Here is a 21,594-nt window from a genome sequence, read left to right on the forward strand (position 1 = left end):
CACGGAATAACCCGTTATTTTCTGTTCATGGTTCGGGTGATATAAACAAGACCTTTACCTCGGTGTATATATGGTGAAGTTACATTGATGGGCTTTTGATTTGTGCTGCAAGTCACCTGCACGATTAATAATTTTTATAGTTTATTTATTTTATTACTTAAAAAAGTATTCCAGTGTTTTAATATTGTACTATAGATTTGTACTATTTATGTTTTGTGCGTATAAATCTTCCCCACGATCGACGACTTCTCAGGTCAAGCCAATTTTTTCATCTTTATTGCATTATCAAAACACGTTACACATTCACTACAAATCAATTACCCAGAAGAAAAAAAACATTTATATTGAAGTAATTCAGCATTGTTTACATTATTTCAAAATTGTGTTTTTTTGTCTTCACCGTATATTAAGAATGAAATGCAACAGCTTACGGGGATTTCTTTCAAGGCATTTGAGATTACTGGCATGTACTACCAAAAAGTAGTAGGTTTGTCTAAAAACACCGCCATAGAATGTAATAAAAAAGCGAAAAGTCACTTTCTTTTAGTGCAAAACAAACTAAACCACAGCCGCGTTCAATACAAGCCTTATATTTGTTCGGCACTTCATTATATATATACACTTAGTTATGATAGGTCTCAGGCACTAACTTTACATTTTTGTGGAAAGTGTGAGCCTTAAAATATGTATATAATTGATGCTATAACTATAAGAAAACTATACAGTTGGCGGAGCTCGATCAGAATACTAAAATTCCCGCATTTCTGCCTAAAGGTGACAAAATGGATCCTGGACCTTTTTAGCGCCGGTGATTTCTTCGTGAACACCACTAAGCTTATCTTTTGGCTTCTCATCCGGAATAGCATTGAAGCCATTAGCGCAATACACTGTTTCTTTCTGGACGAGTTGTTTTCCGTTCAATTCAGAGGCCAAACCAGCTTTTGGCCGAAGTGGTGTGAGCAAAATCTTCTCTAGTCTGCCAGTTGGCGCTTCACAGGCCAAGAACAGGATGTAGCTTAAGAGGTAGCTGAAGACAACGACGCCAAAGCATCTGATGACCTGTAATCGGCAACGTATAATACATTAGGCTACTTCCTCCGTCACGAAAATTAAACGATCAATCTTGTTTCAAAAGTTAAAACACGGGTACTAACTAGTGAAGTTTTTCGACATGTGTTTTTAATTTTGGGAATGCTGCTGCGTCAATACTATGCTTGGTTTCAGCTTGACTTGGCAAATACCAAACGCTACGACCCAAGCCAACCCGAGCGACGGAACGAAACGCGCGATAGCTCACCAGGGAATATGCGCACACCAATTTCAAGTTATTACTTGCCTCACTCCGCTAAGTTGACTGGCTGAACCAAGTCATAGTCTTCGCCGTTTGGCAAGTTAAAGTTTAAGAGGGTAAAGCGATGTTCAAGGGCAACGTGGGGCTTCTTTGTTGTATATCTTGTCAACCCTCCTTCCCCAAGGAAGGACGCAACATAAATTATCTAAAGTAAAACAAACGACACGTGCTTCAAGCAATTTTCTTCTGTTTACAAGACATCCCCTTTACCTGCCGGAGATAATGATACTTTCAATTCATATTTATGAACGACCCTTACGATAAGCATTTATGTTTGTCCTTTAGTGGCTCCTTTTTTTTTATTTTGAGATAAAAAAATCTTCCTCGAAACATTTATGAGTCAAGGCTAAAGACGTTTTCTTATAAATTAATTTTTCAGCATTTATATTTATAATGTAAAATTCGCAAATGAAGGGATGGCACTGCCTCTGAGGAAGTAAAGCTAAAAATGGAAAGAAAATCACCTGTTTCTCTTATGGAAATTGAGTACACTTGAAGAAGTTTGCGGCGACTAATCTTTTTGGGAGTTATCAAAATATATAGCTTCATAAGCATCTCTTCCGTGCCAAAAAAAAAGCTAAAACGCCATCTTCGCCCACTCTTGAGAGTGCACATATCGTGGAGATACCGGAGAGTCTTGAATACTTTACTACATGCTATCGTCTATTTATCATTTATCATACCTTTCGTAATATTACCAGCCTCAATGAAAGGCGCGGTAGTGCCAAACTGACATATTCAAATAGCCATAAAGAAATCAATTTCATGTGGAGAACCATAAAAATGAGGTGTTCGACTTTATTATGTTTTGCTTCTCAATTGGTTGCTTTGGCGAATTCCACTCTTAAAGCGATTACTCAGTATGGTTCCTTATTGTGAGTCCTGATCAAGAAACAAGAACCTTATGTAATGTGCCTAGGATAGCACAAAACTGGCAAAGCGCGAGCTGTGTTTTTACGCTTTTCCTTTTCATCAAGAAAGAGGGGGGGAGGGTTAGGTTAACCAAGGAGTCGCGAGTCTTACTTGCGACCCTAGGGAGCAGCATGAGGCTTGCGAGCCGCGATTTGAACACCCATGTTCAGTGCCGTACTAATGTTTCTGTCGCAGATATGTATATAAAAATTAGGTATTCAAATTGCACTGTTCATTATTTTGTTTTGCGACATATTGCGCACAAACTCCACACATAATATGTATATTAACTACATTGAGTGCACGATTACGAAAGCATTTCGTAGTGGCTATATATCAAATTATTCTTTACCCGTTTAAAAGAAGCCATCAATGAAGGTCAGGTAGATCTTTCACGGAAATAAGGAATGTCTGTTTCGTTAAAAAGCTACACAGGCACCCTAGAACAAGTGCATATACTACCCCGATTCGCGAATTACCACTGATAAAACATAATTTAAGCATTTTGGTGATTACGTCGAGATTCTTGCTAATGTCATTTCGCAGCAGAATTCCTCAAGAAAGTAACAAATTGTGTAATATTAGAAATTCCAAACCTCAAGGGAAATCTGTGTTTGAAGCAATAACGATTGAAAGCACTGCGAGCGATATTTTCTCGCGATCCAGTGAAGACCTGATCTCAAAATTTGTTTTTTAAGAACAATTCTTTCAGAACCTAAGATTGCAGTGTTTATGTTTATAAAAAAAACGCAGAAAGTCATGCTTCCTACCATCTATACTTTAACAAAACAAAATGCACTTAAACAAAATGTGGCAACCTTAGTACTTTACATATCAAATCAATGATAAAAAATGTAATTCCTTGTCCCTTATATTAAGATTGTGGATACTTACGAACGATATGTGAGAGAAGAAGATGCGCTCTCGGCTAATATGGTACAGGACCAAGTAGAGTGGAAAATGTATCAGGTACATTCCAAAGGTGAGCCTACTGAAAGGCACAAACGCTTCCCACGATAGAAAACGGCAGAGCCACCCTGAAAAACGTCCATGTATTTAGAATTTGTTATGTTCCCCAGGAAATTAAGGTTGAATATGCGCAACTGAACTTTGGAATGTTTACATTTAGATAATAATAACAAAAACACGTGTGGACAATATGTGTCGCTTTATGAGCATAACGAAGAAATCACTCAGGTCGGGACAGTGCGCGCGAACGTGAACCTATCAATTGTTTTAGAGCTGCATTCCTAGAGCGTAGTTGTGAAAACAAAGTTGTACCGCGTAAATAGAAATATGACATTAACAAAATTTAATATGCTACAATGTATTTTAATGATATGTCAGCTGTTATATATAGACTGGAAATGCAGTCTGCGATTGTGCGGTTGTCACGATCGGTATTAAAACGTACAGAGTGCGATACATAGTCGAATGCCTTTATGTTAATTATCTAAAATATTAAGGTGGGCTAGTTGGATATGAATATTATAAATAAATAGCGCGAATGTACAGTACACATTGACGGAAAAGCGCTATTTCGTCTGTTTGTACTTGACATTCGTGCTATTTATTTCTAATACGTGAATGCAGTAAACAAAAACTAACATATTGTTGTTAGAGGAGCTACATAGATCTTAATAAGATAAAACAAGTTGAATGGGTTTGTCAAACTTATTTAAAACCGTACTTAAAATTAATCCTGCTGAAAGAACATATTGAAAGATATATATATATATATATATATATATATATATATATATATATATATATATATATATATATATATATATATATATATATATATATATATAGATATATATATATATATTTATATATATATTAAGTAGGGAACACAAAAATGAGTGACGTTCACAATGCTCTGTAATTGCGAATTAGAGCGCGGCTCTCGAGGAGGATGACGTAAGGGTACGGAGGGTAATTTAAAGGGAAATTGTGGGACAATTTACCCGTAAATGTACTCGCTAAATTTGCGGAAAAATTTCGCCGCTAAATGTGAGGGAAAAATTTCCTCGCTAAATTTGGCGGGAAAATTTCACTGCTAAATTTAGCGAAAAAAGTTTGGTGCTGTTTTACAACATACGTGAAGTCACCCTCGTGACGTCACTTATGACCCTCGTGTGTACCACGTGACGTCACCCGTGACCCTCATGACGTCACGTCACGAGTGACGTCAATTTGAGAAACGCCCCATAACGCAACGCGCGGTTACGCGAACGGCGACGACGTCACCGCTCAAGCCGGAAACGGGCGCTTGAGAGCTGCGCTCTAAAACAAGCATGTGCAACGAACGAAGCAAAGACGGCCCGACGTTTACCCTAGATGCCGGTGCAAGAAAACTACTTGAGAGATGAAGTTCGCATGAAGTTCACTACCGGCTGAGAGCGAAACATGAGCCTGCTGGATACAAAACACTTCACAAGAGATATTGTATCCGCAGGGGAAGGATGTACGTATGAAACTGTTTTGTACTTGTTTTTTATACCTCTGCGCTTGAAAAGGATAAACCATGCTTGATTCGCACACCCATGCACTCACCTCCTCTCTTAGTTGCACAGGCGTACGTGATCCAAGCGAGGAACACAGAAAAGAGCAGTCGGTCAAAGAAACCAACAGCGACCTTTGCCCATAGTCCTTTGGGTTTAGCACCCCGGTTCCAATCGTACCGCATAAAGATGCACAGCATACCGCATGAAAGGCTCGTTGCCCATAGTGCTAGGAGTGCGACCTAAAAAACAAACAAGTAATGTCATGCAAAAATAGTCGAAGTATAATTTTCGTCTTAGTTGGAGTCACTAAACTCCCAACTAGAAAATAAAGGCAGGTCAGCTGGTCTGTAAATCCTGGAGCAAGAGCAAGATGGGATGAGAAAACACAACACTCAAAGGTTTATGCCTGTTTGTTCCTCCTTTTTCCTCCGATATATACTATAAGAGAAGACATTTAAAAGTGCGCCCTATGCTAAAATCTATGAAATTCCTGCGCCCCGGTGGACGGAAATTACACCGCAAAAGTCGAAACCCTAAATATTTTACCGTTCTTCGCTTTGCCGAAGTGCTAATTGGTGCTAATGCAGCTCAAGTTGCGAGCCAGAATTCAGTAATGTATCGCAAAACCGCAGTTTTTGCGTTTTTTCCTCTCTTTTTGGGGATTTATTGTTCTTGGCTAAACCGAACAAGCACATTGAAAGCGCATTGAATTCGGTTTTTCTTTTGTGCATACATGTCTTAGGTAGCACTCTTCTTTCGGTTAAAATAGAGTTTTGGCCTGGGAATTCGGAATTATGAAGACCCTAAGTAACCAAAGTAAAATCAGACTTGATTCTTTATTGAGAGAGTGTCGATTCCTTTCAAATTTAAATCACCCAGGAACTGCCAGAGTTAAACTTAACTGTTTGGATGTTCGTTTATCGCCCGGCATCCTTGGTCTCAAATCCTAAGCAAAGTTTATAGTTAATATTCGAGGCTGTTTTGTTTCCATCTCATCTGGCACTTTCGGGCCTGAATCTCCAAAAAATTGCTCGAATAAGGCATTTCGTATTTTTATTTTTTTGCTATTTAGGACAATTTAAGGTAACTAAGTTCTACCGAGCGCTCTCGAGCAAACTTCTATTAGGCCCCGATTCGAACCCTTGAATTGCCAAACCTTAGGTAAGTTTTCTCCTGCATGTTCCTTTAGGTGTGCCTCTACTGCGCTTTTAGCGCCCTACAACCAATGCTAAAACGAACTAACACTCCAGGTTATTGCCATCTTAAGTAGTTTTAGACTTGGCCATTCGGCGATATTTCTGCAAATGTGCCTTTACCTATTATTATTTAGACCTTTAGGTATCACTCGTCACTTTTGAATAGGGTCTATGTATGCAGTGCAAACTAAAGCTCCTACATTTTTCTATTTTCTACCCTGTAAAATTGCCCACATAATTACTTCGTCGGAAAGTACGTTGCCTGCTAATTATCATACTCTACCGATCGTGTTCAGAGATTTAGCAAGCACTAGAAAATTTCCTAGGTTTGACTTAAAGTCATTATCTGCATGGCGCAACCAGCGAGCGAAAATAATGCTAATCTTACCTGCGAATCTTTCGTTTTCGAGACAAACCATATGAGGGGCCTCAGCACTGCCAGAATATGCACCGTACCTCACAGAGACGGGGTCGCTCATCCTTTGTAAAGAAGCTCACGAGCAAGGAGTATATATATATTTTTTTGAGTTCGAGGAACTTCAAACTGTTTGCTTGCAAAAGGCTGACGACCCCTGATATAGACTGTTTTTGTCTAGAGACTTGTTTTGCACCTACTTCTTTTAATTTGCTTTGAAAATAAGAAGATAGACTTCGTAAGATACAATTCATATATTCTACGCACGTACACTTTTTTATAATTAAGTTACAAAATCTTTGCTCATATAATTTTTCCATGGATATAGCAGTCATAAATTAATAATACATTTTTATCCGCCGTGATATACTCTGCTCGATAAGTGATATCCTGGAAGTATCAGAGTGATAGGCAACATTGTAGTCTAAAAAGCACAAAGTAATTGAAGAATCTTCGTGATCGTTCCATCCGATTTTTAACACACCTTTCAAAGAAAGGTAAACTTTGAAATACGTACCATTTTATTTTCGCTTCAGTGTCACAGGACACGAGAATTTAGGGCAGTTTTATGGAAAACCCTAGCCTAAAACAGGGCCCATAAAGCCATGTTTCTTTTGAGAGGAGTGGCGCAACTAGCGTGCTTACTTGAGCTGCAGAGACCGGCATGCATTTCGGCTTTCTGGTTGTTTTTTTATATATTCATTAGCAGCCACTCTTGGCGATCAGACAATTCGGACACGCCTATTCTCTTCTTTGGAGCACGAGTTCGCAAGACTACAATCTTTTAAAAGCCGAAGTCAAGCAGCGAGAAATGTAGGAAGAAACATTTAGAAAAAGTAGGACGCAATGAAGGTTTCCGCGAAAGAGGAGGAACACAAGATTAAATTTGACTGTTCCCTGTTTATTGCACACTCCTCTTTTGTTTAGACTGTCTACTTCCCTTATATTTGCTTTCGAGTCTTCTTGTATATCGTGCTATACATACTGCACTCCTAAATGTACAAACAAAGGAACTTCCATTGTTTACCAGAGCCATAGTTAATATATTTTATATTTTACGGTTTATTTGCGATGTGTGGTAGAGTGGATTACGGCATACTATTCAGGTGTTCATAAAATAAGTGCGTATTATTAAAATGACAATAGTGATGCATTACCTTTGACAGCTTGACTTCTCCAAATAACTTCAGAATAAGGGCCACAATGCAACCCGTGAAGAAACATGCAGCGTGGTAGGTGGGTAGGATGTACATTTTCCTGAATGTGTCCGCATGGGCACTGTAGAAAAAAAGCAAGATATATTTTAATTATGTAAGCATATTAACCTTACATGGCTTCTTTGACACATCTCTCTGCCACTGTTAAAATAATTCACAGGGGAGAGTGATACAAAGCAGGGCAATTAGCATTCGTGAAACGTTGTTTGTTAGTCTAAACGAAAGAAAGCACAAAAAACAAACAAATTTAGTAATATTCAGATATTCTCGCGCTATATTACTATTAGTATTATATATTTGTTTTACTCTTTGTCCTCTAATGTTTTTACTCTGATAGGTGAATTTCTGCTTTGCAGAAAAATTATTGTGAGCCATGTTTCAAAACAGATACTATTCACATAATTCGACAACATCCGATACAAAAAGGCCAACCCTAGCATTCCTCAAATGTATGTTGTATTCCAGCTTTAACCTTTTTCTAATTGCTAAAACTTAAAACTTAAAAAAATGGAAAATTTAATAATATATGTAATGATATAATGCGGGACGGTAACACCGTTTATTACACAGTTCATAGGTAGATCAATATACTGCTTCACCTTTAGGAATGTTAGAAATGAAAGATAAAAGTTGAAATGTCGCAGAATGGTTCGTGTTTATTTATAGGAGACAAGCGGGCACTGTCACAAGGTTTCAGAGGAAACCGTCTTAACTAACTGCGTCGATCTGATAAGTTTTTGTTTTGCTAGTCACTAAAACTAAAAGGTCAGGTCTGCACGAGAAAGCTTGTGCCGTTTCTTTTGTCACAGGTTACAAGTTTACTGAAATGTTTCGCATAGGTAAAGAAAGTGCACAGAAAGCGCATGAGAGGACGCTCGATACTGTTGGCTGAAAATCATACCACACAAAATTAAATAGCAGTATGCACTGTCTACAATTAGACCACCTTAGCAGATATACGAAAATCGAAACGTTTGCTTAGGGCGGTGTAAGTCAAAATATCATCAAGATTAAAAAAAAACGCTGATCGGTATTGGCCAAAGAACTTTGCAGTCCGGATTACTGGCATGATCTCAAGCTAAACAGGGGAATATGCAAATGCAATATGGGCATGCAAATGATTCTAAGCTTGCTTAAATAATCGCCAAAATTTGAAATCATTATAGTCTTGACTCGTTTAAATATTACCTTCCATCACTTAAGGCCAGCTTCAATTATGTCCCCTTTGTGATCGGTTTTTATTAACAGAGATGTCTCTGCTTACCGGTGTATATTTGCATGTACAGTTCAAAATAGATAAATGTTACATTCTGCAACTAAGGACGTGTAAGCGCAAAAAGGGTACTTTGTTTATCATTTCTTGTGAAACTAATTTTTTGCATTTTTGTGCTTATTGCATAATCTGTTTTGTAAAAAAATGAGGCGTTGATTTTTGCATTTATTTGTAAAACGCAATGTTTTTAGTTGTAGGAGCCCAAATATCAAGCTTAAATATAGTAGCTTTTTCTTCCATCAAGTGAGAGAAATCAAATTAATATAACAACATTATTTTATCTCTCCTCTAACGTGCATTTGACGATACGTCAAACAATTGCAAATTATAGATTCATATTTAAAATTTCTAACCTCATAGTACGATTAATGACAATGGAGGCCTCACATTCAGTTCAATTAAGTTTTATTATCTAGATGTGGCTTTTCAAAACAAGGTTGATATATAAGTACTTTTATTTAAAGCAATTTTTATGCGCTCTATTGATGTGGTCCGCGCTTTTCGGGTGATGTTATTTGAGCGGCTATTCGGTTAGCACAAGATAAAATAGTGTATATCAAATGAGCATCCAGTTAGAGGAAACAGGAAGTAAACGTACTTTTCAGGGCATTATTTTTGCACTGACGTAATTTTTTCTTTTTTTTTTAAACTCAAAGGATCATTGACAAAGTGTTAACGGGATGTTATTTATCGTCTGACTGATTTAAATGGCTCAGAAGCTTAAAGGTAGTGTTCGCCAATACAACCTTACCTTAGAAATAATAAAACAAATATAAAACGAATACTTGTTTAGACGTTTTGACAACCAACCCCTTTAACATTTGTATCCTTTGCCGTTTTCTAAAAGTGGACATAGTTGAAAATATTGGGGTACCAAGATGCGGAGATTCACCACGCAGATAACTGCACGACAATACCGTCCGAAGCACTACGCAGTTAATAAAGATGCGTTTTAAAGAGGCAGAGCTTACAGGAATGACTCGGCCAATACCAGAAGGAAAGGCTCGTAGTTTGTGTTGTACAACTGCCACGCCGTCACCGAACATCCCAGGATTGACATGAGCATAAATACAACAATAGCCCACTTAGGTTTTCTGAAAAATAAAAGAAAGACACTTTTATATCTAAGTGCAATAAAAAAAAGCCTACAATTCTCCTGCTGAAATTTACACAATATGTATGTCGATTTTAAAGCAACACTAAACGAACTCACCAGGAACTTCTAACAAACAAGTTGGATGCACAATCAAGATCTTTAGACGTCATAACAAATTCCAATGATTATATTGCTTACCTTCTAAAGGAGACAAGGATGACCATAGAGACAACAAAAAGTTGAAAATCTGCTGACAGATACCAGGTATGCAAAAACACTCCCTACAAACAAACGTTAAATGCAATATTAGTATAGAATTGTATTGTATTTTTAAGCAATCAACAAACTGGCATAATGCTTCATGAATCCGGAATCCGCTCATTATATGAATATATCCGAGACTAAAGAAAGCAAACAAGTGATACATCATACTGGCGTGTAGAATAAGAAAACAGTATGGGCACCACTGACTACTAAAGCAAGACTAAGAACTCAGCCATGAACCGTGGCTGTTGCGGGGAGTCTCTAGAGTCATTCAAAAGTATCCGCGGCTGCCTCGAAAGCGAACCAAAAAAAAATATTCACACGATACGGTGACTATGGTAATCCACTTTGTCGGGAGTTAACTTCAGTAACGACCACCAGAAACATTACGTAGATTGAACTACCATTAAGGTATTTACTTAAATATATTATGTGGGTAATAATTTGTAATATTACCGCAACTCTGCGAAAAGAGTCAGTGAGCGAGCTTTAAGGAATGAAGAATATAGCCCCTACGATCTCTGAACTCTAAACATGACAAACCATTACTATGGTTGCAAAAGAAAAATAGTAAGCTTAGTTTAAAATATTTTTTGATTTCTAAATATTTAGACGCGTTCCTTCCGATATTTGTCGGATATAAACTCTTCTATTCCTTCTAGCGTGCATTTTTATTATCAATCCAAACAAGGGGCTGGAAATATTTTCATGTTCCGTGATTTTCTGGTAATGTGTACAAACCCATACCAGTTTTTGTTATGTAATTTAATTAAAAATTGTTTCTTAACCATATCAGAGGTAGTGAACAAGTGTGTCCCAATAGGCCTACCAACACACTTAAGAAGTAACTGAGTAGGGCTGGTGAGATATACAAAAAAGTATCCCGGATTACTGCTTCTTAAATACACGGATATTCAGGCCAAAATACATATACTAAGATGGGTTTGTCGTTTTTATAACGGTAGATCCCTGAGACACTTTTGCCCCAAAAGGATAGAAGCATCCCGGAATACAGCTACAAGTACATACTGAAATACTTTTTCCCTCAAACTAGGCCGTGCTCCACAAACACATATAATGATGCCGTGCATTCCAAACAACGTCAAATGTATCGCCAGTATAAAATGTGGCACAAAATAGGAACATTGGAATTCTCACGCAATACACATGTTTATTTGATAAAAAATTGTAAATATCGAATGTTAACAACTTACAGATCAGCGTAACTATCCTTTCAAAGAGCTTATCATCGAGGTTGGTGCAGTACCAGACTTTCGAAAACGAAAACTCTCTCTACCGCCGCCTAAAGAAATATATACCGCCTTGTTGAAGGCGAAGTCCAAGAACATCGATACCTCTTTCCTGGGGGTTTCAAAGGACGTGAAAGACTTCCGCCCTCACGTCGATTTGTCCTGAACTTTCTAAAGACGAGTAATCACCGTCTTCAAATTTGTAGAAGACGTGGCGTGGTCGGCCCGAAATAAGCACTTTTTCGTTTCATTTCTTGTTCAACACATTATGATTTTCAGTTCTGCCTGAATGCGATGGTGCGTTCACAACTGAGGTATTTTGTTTTAAGTACTTCTCAGAGACACGGAGGGAAGAGAGTGGTGGGCGGGGGGGGGGGGGACAAAGAGTTATTGAACAAGATACCCAGGGAATCTACAGGAAATGAGAGACCAAGGAAAAACGACCGACTCGACAGTCGAAATTTTGGAACACATGTTTGTTTGCAATTTTGGTGACGTGTTTGTGCCATATGCAAGTCAAACCCTCCCCCTTCCATTTGCGTTTTTAGATTATGTTATCTGGTGGTTGCATGTTTTCAATTCTTGGACACCCCGAACCAGTCAATATTTTACAACAAATGTATCCAGATACCTAAGCCCGGCAAAGTAGTACGACATAATTGATGAATCACCGGAGTATTGCACTACTGAAATACAAATATATTTCTCAAATGTATCTAGATACAGAGATACAAGTACTATAAGATATTTTCAAGGTATTATCGTGATTCTGCTCAGCATTGGCCTTGATATATAAAGTACATCGTTTAAATAGTAATTGTTGCATCATTTGTTAATGATGGTACACATGCAAATTTGCCGACATTCGGAAGCTTGGCGTAAACGTTTGAAAACTTGGCGCAAAACATCTGGTGTCAGTTTTATTTTGAACTAATTAGGAACCAAATGCTTAGGGTGATCGGGATGGTGACCTCGTGCTGATAAAATTGCCAATGCGTGTTACACGGAATGCGCTGTGCACGTGATTTATCCGACCAATGATGATCATACGTCCGAAGGATTTATAAATAATCCTAACTTTTTGAGGGAAACATTTGCTGATTTCCTATGTGAGCAGCGACATTTACATTTCTCATAACGATGTAAGAATCAAGGAATTAACAATATACCATTTATTCTTGACTTACAAACGTTAAATATGCACAGCGTAAGAGGTGAAGTGACATAGCATTTTTTACGCAAGCTTATGGCGATGTCAGAAGTGCACACACTATCAATGGCACAGGCTCCATTGAGCGGCGAATTTCTGCTAATTTTTAGGTTGAAATCTGCTTTGCAATCCCCATTTTGATCAAACTAGGTGCCCTCCTTCACTGCGGGTCATATCGCCATCGGTCATGGATATGTAGACGTGTCATGCATTTGACGACACGTCACAAAACCTCATGGGTTTGTAGACGCGTCCACAAATCAATGGTCAGGTGGGGGCGGCTGTGTGTGTGTTTGTTGAGGAGAGGAGGGGGGGAGGGGGAGGGGAGGAGGGGGAGGGCGGGAGGGAGGAGGAGAAGCAGGGAGAGGGCTTTATAGTTGCTCCCTTGGAATGTGCAATTGTTCACAAGAGGCTTTTTCTGTGTGTACACCCTTAGAGTGACCTGGCCGTAACAACAAGGTGAGATTAGTAACTATTTCATTTTTCAAGCACACCAGTTTTGGGGGAGAAAAGGAGCCAAATATTAAAAAAAAAAGAAACAGCTAGACTCTCCCGAAGCCCCCAACATATGGCAGGATTATGTCACGCAAGAAAGCGTACTTTTGCAGAATTACATGAAGCTAAGAAAATATATCTGTGAACATATATAATAGTATATTCCTAACGAGCGTGTTGGTACGATGTACTAGATAACAGAAAGTATAAAACAGAGAGGACGAAACACAGACGAGTACATACATGAAAGTATGTACTCGTCTGTGTTTCGTCCTCTCTCTGTTTTATACTTTCTGTTATCTAATATATAATTGTATCTGCACATTTTGCTTGCATGTAAAATTAAATAAAAATATTCTATACAAAAGACCGGAAGTTTTTTTTTATATATTTTAATATATGTGCAACAAAATACACTATACCTTCTCTCGAAAGCAGGTGCAGAAAAGTATTTACAAAAAAAAGGTGGGTATAAGTTTACCAAAAGTGTGCGCATGACGAATTTGAGTACATCATATTCACCGCTATCTTGCGCAAGTTTCTGATGTTATTGTACACATGATCACGAAGAAATATAAATGTCTCGTGAACTTACTATCTCCGGCTCTCCGACGATGTTCTTTACTTGAAGTAGTATGGCCCACCAGTGATTCATTATTTCGTAAAAGAACTGGTAATACATGATAGGGGAATTGGGTCCCGATGCGATGAGGGGCATTAGAAAAAAGCAGATGATTACAAAACAGAGTGGAACGGTGACCCTGAAATAGGAGTTTCATCTCTGTTAGGTTAGGTTGCGTACAAAATAAGCCTGGTGAGGTGCAGGAATTTTTACTGGGATTCCCATATTTTTTAAGCAAATTCGAAACCAGGTACTACGCGAAAAGTTAATATTCTCAATTAGGCAAAATAGGCATTAAAGTAACCTCTCTATGTTTAAAGTCCCTCAATATATTTTGTACCAGAAAACATATTTAAGTGTTTTATGAACGCTACGTTATCGAGGCTGACGGACAGTCAAGGTTATTTATCAGAACAAATTTATTACTCTTTGCCAGTAATAATTTTCTGACTAATCTATGCAGGTCAATACGCTCGGCTAAAGGTTTTGCATGAGAATTAACCAAAAAATAAAAGTACCGCAGTTATGTACGGATTTTATACAATACTAGTGTAGAAGCAATACATGTGAGATATTCTAGGGTACACTTTACTGCACAATTTGATTAGTCAAGTTTGTATTTCAGTTGTTACAATCATGCGACGGTTGCCTCTAGGCTCATTAGATTTGAAATATTTTTTTTTTAAGAAACGCTTGATTTACGGTGTCTTTTAGTGGCGACAACAAAAATATATAAATGATTCTTCCTCAAAATACGCCATCGAAGAAATAAAATAAAATATGCCTGCCTACTGCGTGGATATTTCCCAGATAACCCAGTTATTTCGGTCAAACTGTGTGTTTGTGTGGTCATCTCGGGCCATAACGAGACAGAAGTCACTGTAGACCCAAACTAGACCTTGTTCGGCCAGAATCTGGGCATCAAGGCCATAATTCGCTAAAGAAGTGACGAAGTTGGGCTTCACTGCTGGTAGGTTGACTGTCATCTTGCATATTTCGATCGACAACGCGAAACAAGTGCCAGAGTTAGAGATGACTTCTGCTTGTTTCGTTTTCACGTGAGTTCATTAGGCCTAAATCTATTGTGAGTGGAACACGTATCGACAGGTGTGTTTAGCGCGTCTAAAAAAGTGAAATGGTCCATCGATTACCGGCTGATGTCGTCATGAATGTGTCATGCAGCTGCCTGCCGCGATCCTATAGGTGTCACAGGGGCGGAGGTGTGTGTGGCTGACGCCTGTTCTGTTGCAGGTCGACCTCCACTTTGACATTCCGCGAAGCTGCGGCAGCCAGGAGTTGCGACGCCACAACGACAGCGACGCTTGCAATCGCTCTTGGTTTTCGCCGGCATTTTTACGACTAATCGCCAGGATCGCCGCATCCGACAGCACGACACTCCGTCTTTCATGGCGTCTTTTGTTGACACTTCGGGACTACTTTGGACGCAAGGACGGATTAGGACGCTAAAGTCGGAGACGCGTTCCAGGCAGCGAACCAAAGTTTAAAACAGCTGCTAGATTTAGGCTTCGCTGCTTATTTTTTTTTTCTGCATGTCATCTTTTCCTCAGTCGGCCATTTTGGCAGTTATGCTTCGAGTCAGATTAAAGCCAAAGGAACTTTGCTTATACATTATATATTTTTCCTTGTCCTGTTGCTAGTTTAATTTCATGCATATCAACATTCTCGTTTCCTCGTTAATATGCCCACCTCTTCGAGTCAGGAATTGGGTATGCAGAATTTTGAGATGAATAAATAACACCCAAGAAAATTACTTCGGTTCCAACTAACGCCGTAGAGTACATCCGTATTAGTCCAAAGTTAGGCCCCTAGGATTGCCGAGCTTGTGCCAAGTAAGGCCTCTCTCTGGCGTGCTACCTGGGTTATATATTATCTCCTTATTAGTCATAAATTTATACACAAATCAATTATTTATGTACGACTCGGCATTATTTGTTGGCGAAGCCAAAATAAAATTATTTTCTGATTGCAAAAAAAAAAAAAAAGAAAACGCAATCCTTCTTACCGAATATAACGGTGCAGGGTCCCAACAAAGGCGATGATGCAAGAACCCCGTCTTTCTTTCAATACGTTGAAGGCTAGAAGAAATCCGCTAAAATAGACACAAAAAATACAACGTATTGTCTTAGAAATTTCTATATAGATTCATGCAAATGATACCCAATCCAGACCCCTGACTGGCTGTTTTGTAATGAAAGACGTATATGTAAATACAGGGTGTGATTTTCACACTAACGCTGTTCTCATAATAAAAACCGACACAGATGTAATAACGTGGTCTCTGCCGGTGAGTTATACAGTAAAAGGTCCGTAATGTTAATTATAATATTAATATTATTATTTTTGTGTGTCCACAAAGAGCTCATGGCCTTTTGTGCGGTAAACAGCAACTTTTCGGACAAAACACAGGGAAGCAAACAGATTGACACAAAACTACACAAGAGGTAATGTACTGAAGGCAAAAAGCATGCACAAGCAAAACTTTAACAAGCTATGAGAGTAATTTATGCCCTCAAGATTGCGTCTAAATGTTGACATGTCACCAAATATGCCCAGGCGTGAAATATCGATATGATTAAATTCCGCTTGCATTTTTATCAACGCTGAAATAACAAAAATGTGAGCGGGTAAAAAAGGGCGTGACTATGGCTGGAACGTGATTGGGCATGGTAACAAATCGAACTTAACAAAACAGGGGAATCGACAATCCTATTCGCAACCTTATAAAGAAATCAAATATCAGAATAACGTCGTCTAACAAACATAAATGATAAACCGAGCTTAATAAGCAGCCCTTCGTAACTATAGTGCCACTTACGTCTAAACAATCGATCGTAAAAAATACCGATAAAACAATTTTGAACTCACTCGCTAGAGCATGATGCCTTATGCATTAAGGAATTCCAAACAACAAATCCAAACAAAGGTTTTGAGAGAACAAGACAACAAAATAAGCGAAGCTAGCATCCATGCGAAGGAAATTGTCTAGTGAAGACAGAAAGTGTTTCCCAGCCTCTAAGGGAGGCATTACAAGTGACGAATACGTGGTGATTAAACGCCCTATCTATTAAAGCTCCAAGGTCACGAATAACGCTAACACGATCGTTGGCGTTGCTATCAAGATCATAGCAAAAGGCAAGTGGGTCTCGTTTTCTACTAAGAAAAATTGCTTTTGTGTTCAGTTCGTTCAGCGGAAGGCTATCATCGTGACACCAATTATAAAATTCACGCACACCATTCTGAAGACGTGCGCACTCAGAATGCGAGCGGACCTGACGAAACCGTTTTATATCATCTGGAAATAATATCATTATACAATTTGTAACCGAAAACACAATGTCATTAACAAAGCACAGAAACAGAAGAGGGCCTAAATTTCTCCCCTGGGGAACATCTGAACACAAAACGAAGGGTTCTTACTTAAAACTCGAAACACGAACGACATCATACGACTAAAGAGATAACTTCAAAAGCAACAACTGTACATATAACAGTCCTCTAATCATCCGGTTTATGCAGAAGCATATCGTAATTTACCATATCGAATTCTTTTGACATGTTAAAGTATATCACGTCAAGTTGTTGGTGGCCATGAACATATAGCCAAACATAATCCAGAAATGTGCACGAAGTTTTCTATTGACATTCCTTTTATAATACCGTGCTGTTCAGCGGAAATTTTTTGATTGAAGTATTTATAAAGAAATTCTTAAAGCTTCACTCCAAAGACATCGGGGAAACTGCAGAGTGAAGACACTGGGAGATAGTTTTTCACTATGCTACGATCACCAGACTGTAAATTTGGCACTATAACAGATATTCTCCAGATAGACGGAATTTCAGCCAACTGTACCGACAAGTTAAAATGTGTAACAACACCGGCGATAAAAGGTCACCCCAACCTTTTACGATAAAACTGATAATTTCGTCTGAGCCAGCAGACAACTTTGGCTTAATTTTCTAAGGCATGTTTTATATCGGGGTCATCTATAAAACTAACTAAAATATCAAATGTTTTTGCGCATGATGAAAAAAAGAATTCGCGTTGGATTCAAATGAAAAACGTGACTAGGAACGCTGTGCAAACATGTTTTGCCTATTCCGCTGGATCCGACATACAACCGGAATTATCATGCGAAAAAGGAGCACTTTCGCCATGTTTGTTTCTTTGACATTTTAAGAACTTCCAAAAGTCTTTTTAGTGAGAGTACATAGCAGACTTGGTCTGAGATACATAAACTTTTTCATCTCGACAACAGCTATTTTGCTAAAGAGCGATACTCACTGATTTTTGGGGACCATTTTCCAAACCTCACTCTTTAAAAAGCCTATGATAGGGCAATTTCTTTCGTAAACAACACCTCCGTCCCCATGAAAAACAGGAAGGTTATGTGTTTGGCCGTGAAACACGCTTGGGTGTAAATATATTAATGACGCTCGACACAACTGAAGTAAACGCTTACGTCGCTGAGTCGAGACATACGCTTTTCAAAATCGTATTCCATTCATAACTTTGTAGATAAGAATACAGGCCAATGTAAACACCTTTGCTGTATAAGAAGCAACTCTGGCTTCGAAAAATACGATAACCCTGCACAAATAAAAATTGAAAGAATAAAAGATGGATGAAAATGAGAAACACCTGTTATAGGGTCGTCAACTGGACTGATAGTGTGAATCGGCGAAGACACCAGAGGAATGTCAGGTACATTACCTGCCAAGTTTTTAATCGTATTACACTGTTTGAACTTGGTAATTCCGGATGTTCCATTTTGATTCGAACACATTTATTAGAAAACATTTGTAAAAGATGCACTATTTCCGTTTTTGCAGGTGAGTTATTCGGCTAGGGGACAATATGTGGGTGGTTATTTTTGGCGATTATGGTACATGAAATCTAATAGACCTGACACCTTTGGGCTGAAAGCACTGCTGCCCGTCTGAACATCATCCAACGTCCAGTCTATTCCAGGGATATTAAAATATCCTTGTAAGTGAACAGGAAAGCATTTGGGTATAGCTCCAACGCTTTTAGGTAACCCACAAAAGCATCGTAATTAGATTGGGGTGGAGGTAATAGTTCCAAATTAAATGGTTGACGCCAACTTTAGATGCATTCTCGACCTGCACACTTTTAGAGTATGACCCGAGGTTGTGCCTTCTCTATGCACGTAAAGAGGTGTTACCCGCTGGGACTACACCACCTCCGTATTTCTGAGCCGTGTTTGCAAAATCTCGAACGCCTCAAAAGACAGAATAAGAGGGGGAAAGTAATTCGAGCTTGAAATGCCCTTCTCCAGCCACGCCTTCGTGAGGCATAACATGGTGAATGAAGGGCCGACAATTCCAGACATAAGCTCAGAAGCCTTTGTTCTGATAGCACGCACATTTTGGAAATGAACAGTGCACTCTATTACCTCATTCATTACCAGATGATCAACCGCGGCAAGTCATTCTTATTCCAGCATATTTAGTACACAGGCGGGCGTCGGAGGCGAGTCATACTTAGTCCAACATGTTTAAACAGCAAGTCACCTTCGGGAAGTATCTGAGTTACCCCATCGCAATTACTCGCCAGGCGATCGCCGGTGACAAGTCCTGCTCATTCCAGCATAATTACTTTTTGTGGCTCTCGGCTGACGAGTGATGCTTAGTCCAGCATGTTTAGTTATCAGGCGACGCTCACTGGTGCGCCACACTTAGTTTTGCACACTTAGTGCGCAGACGACCGCCGGTGGTGTGTCAAACTTAGTCTAGCATAACTAGTCCACAGGCGACTCTCACTGGTGAGTTATATTCCCTAGTCCTGCATAGTTAGTCCGCAGGTGGCTCTCGGCGGCTACTCATGCTTAGTGCAACACACCCCGCATGCAGGCGTATGATGGCGGCGAGTCGTACACAGCTCAACAGTATTAGCCAGCAGCAACTCTCGGTGGCGAGTCCTACTTTCTCCAGCACACTTTGTCCGCTGGTGACCGTTGCGCGTGCAGATGTTACTCGAATTTTGAAAGTGTAGAACTCCAAGTCTACTTACGGTATCACTGATTAGATCACAACGTACCCAAGAATAGCACATTGAGCCTATGACGTCATAAGCTTCAAGAGCCGTCAAAAGGTAGCGTAATGGGTGATATAAGCGTTATTCTCTTGCGATTACTTCAGTTACCATAAGGAGCTCCTCGGAATTCAAGAGCATCAGGAATTCAATGCTTCCCGCACGCACGCACGCAAAAAAAAAATACAGAGCTTATGCAAATACTCGCATTAAAAATGCTGGTGACACACACCACTTCTGGGTAAATTTAAAGCAATCATAATCATTCTATTGACCCTGGTGAGCACACGAGCGTGTCATGTGGAAAGGGCATCCAAAGGCATAATAATGTCCACATAACAAAGACACGAACTAACCATAACGCACGCATAATGAACGCACGACATTTTCTCTAATTCCAAGAACTATCCGAATGACCAATACAACTTACATTATTACTGTGTCTGCGCCTAACTCCTAATTTTCATCATGTTACTTTAAATACGTTCATATTTGTTGAGACGGGTATTGTACTTTGCTCGCAGGCAGAAAACGGTAGTACGTTATGCGATCAATATGTTAACTTATTTCCTATGAAAAAAAAAATACTTCTATCACTTTATTCGTGATAGGCAGTTTAGGGTGATTGTAGTTAAGGTTGAATATAAGCCGATTTATTCTAGCGTTTATTAAAATACTAAAATATACTGAGCTAGCCCACCTTAGGAATATTTCGTTTCTGTTTTTGTTTTGTTGCCTGTTGTGAAGACAGAATAATTAATCACAGGAAGATACATTGTGATTCCTGCAAAGCGCTTTCAACAGGCACGTATCAAAATAATCCCGGTTGGAAAGATCTTCGTGAAAATATCGCGTTCCAACTTTTTGCCTATAATGTATTTCTAGTTTGGTGGTGCCAAAACAAAGCTTTAATTGAGTTTAAAACTGTAACTAAAACAATTTTCTTTGCATGAATATTGCTGGTGAATCCGGCTACGTTTAAAACATTTTTCACATAGCCAGTAAAGCAGATTTAATCAGTTATCAATCTTGCCGCAATGTGTCAGTAACTTTTAGCTTTTGCATTTCTGCTGGTAAAAGAAGCACAGCCAGTCGTATCCTTGCCTTGTGCTGACATACAGTCTCATACTCGACAACGGAACTTAAGTCTAGTGACGTTACATTTCACACCCTGTCTTCTTTGGGGAGACAAATTGCTTAGCGCCTTTCGCAGTGGGTTTCATTATCGTGTGTCACAATAACTTAAATAGAAAACAAACAAGCGCGAAGAATAATAGTATTCTGTTACAATCGAACGCGCTACAGATCTTGAGCAAAAGAGTGTCGGCAAATAATATTGCATACACAACTGATGTTCATTATTAAGCACATCGCGCACACCACGGCCGAAGATAGAATTCGAAAAATATTAGACCTTGGACTGAAGAGTATCTCCTCAGAAGTGTTATTCTTTGTTTAATATGCGCCTTCTACTGAAGCCGCTTCCCACAAAATATTAACGCAAGGGTTTAAATGAGCCTAGTATGAAAATATTTATACTGAGATAAATAAAACATCAACACATTTGAGGGTGTAACGTGTTTACAAGAGCACAGACGGCATATATGAAAATGTCAATTAGGGGAGGTTAAGTTTGTGATGCATTTTCCACACTTACCTTAGAAAGAAAAATGTGTCGACACTCAGATAGCCGGCTGTGATGATACAAAA

The 21,594-nt window shown here is 38.9% G+C and overlaps 1 protein-coding gene across 1 annotated transcript; it reads right to left on the minus strand.

The window, feature by feature from the left end:
* Positions 1-768: 768 nt before the first annotated feature.
* LOC8040870 (nose resistant to fluoxetine protein 6) lies at positions 769-16,076 on the minus strand. The gene is made up of 9 exons (XM_042292903.1): positions 16,066-16,076; positions 15,835-15,921; positions 13,785-13,950; positions 10,169-10,251; positions 9,846-9,968; positions 7,542-7,662; positions 4,823-5,012; positions 3,158-3,300; positions 769-1,059 (listed from the first exon to the last, which is right to left on the minus strand). Exons 1-9 carry the CDS (start codon positions 16,074-16,076, stop codon positions 769-771), a joined length of 1,215 nt encoding a protein of 404 aa, XP_042148837.1.
* Between the last annotated feature and the right edge of the window lie 5,518 nt (positions 16,077-21,594).

This window comes from Ixodes scapularis, unplaced genomic scaffold, assembly GCF_016920785.2.
Source record: "Ixodes scapularis isolate PalLabHiFi unplaced genomic scaffold, ASM1692078v2 PGA_scaffold3__209_contigs__length_174095766, whole genome shotgun sequence".
Classification (NCBI taxonomy): domain Eukaryota; kingdom Metazoa; phylum Arthropoda; class Arachnida; order Ixodida; family Ixodidae; genus Ixodes; species Ixodes scapularis.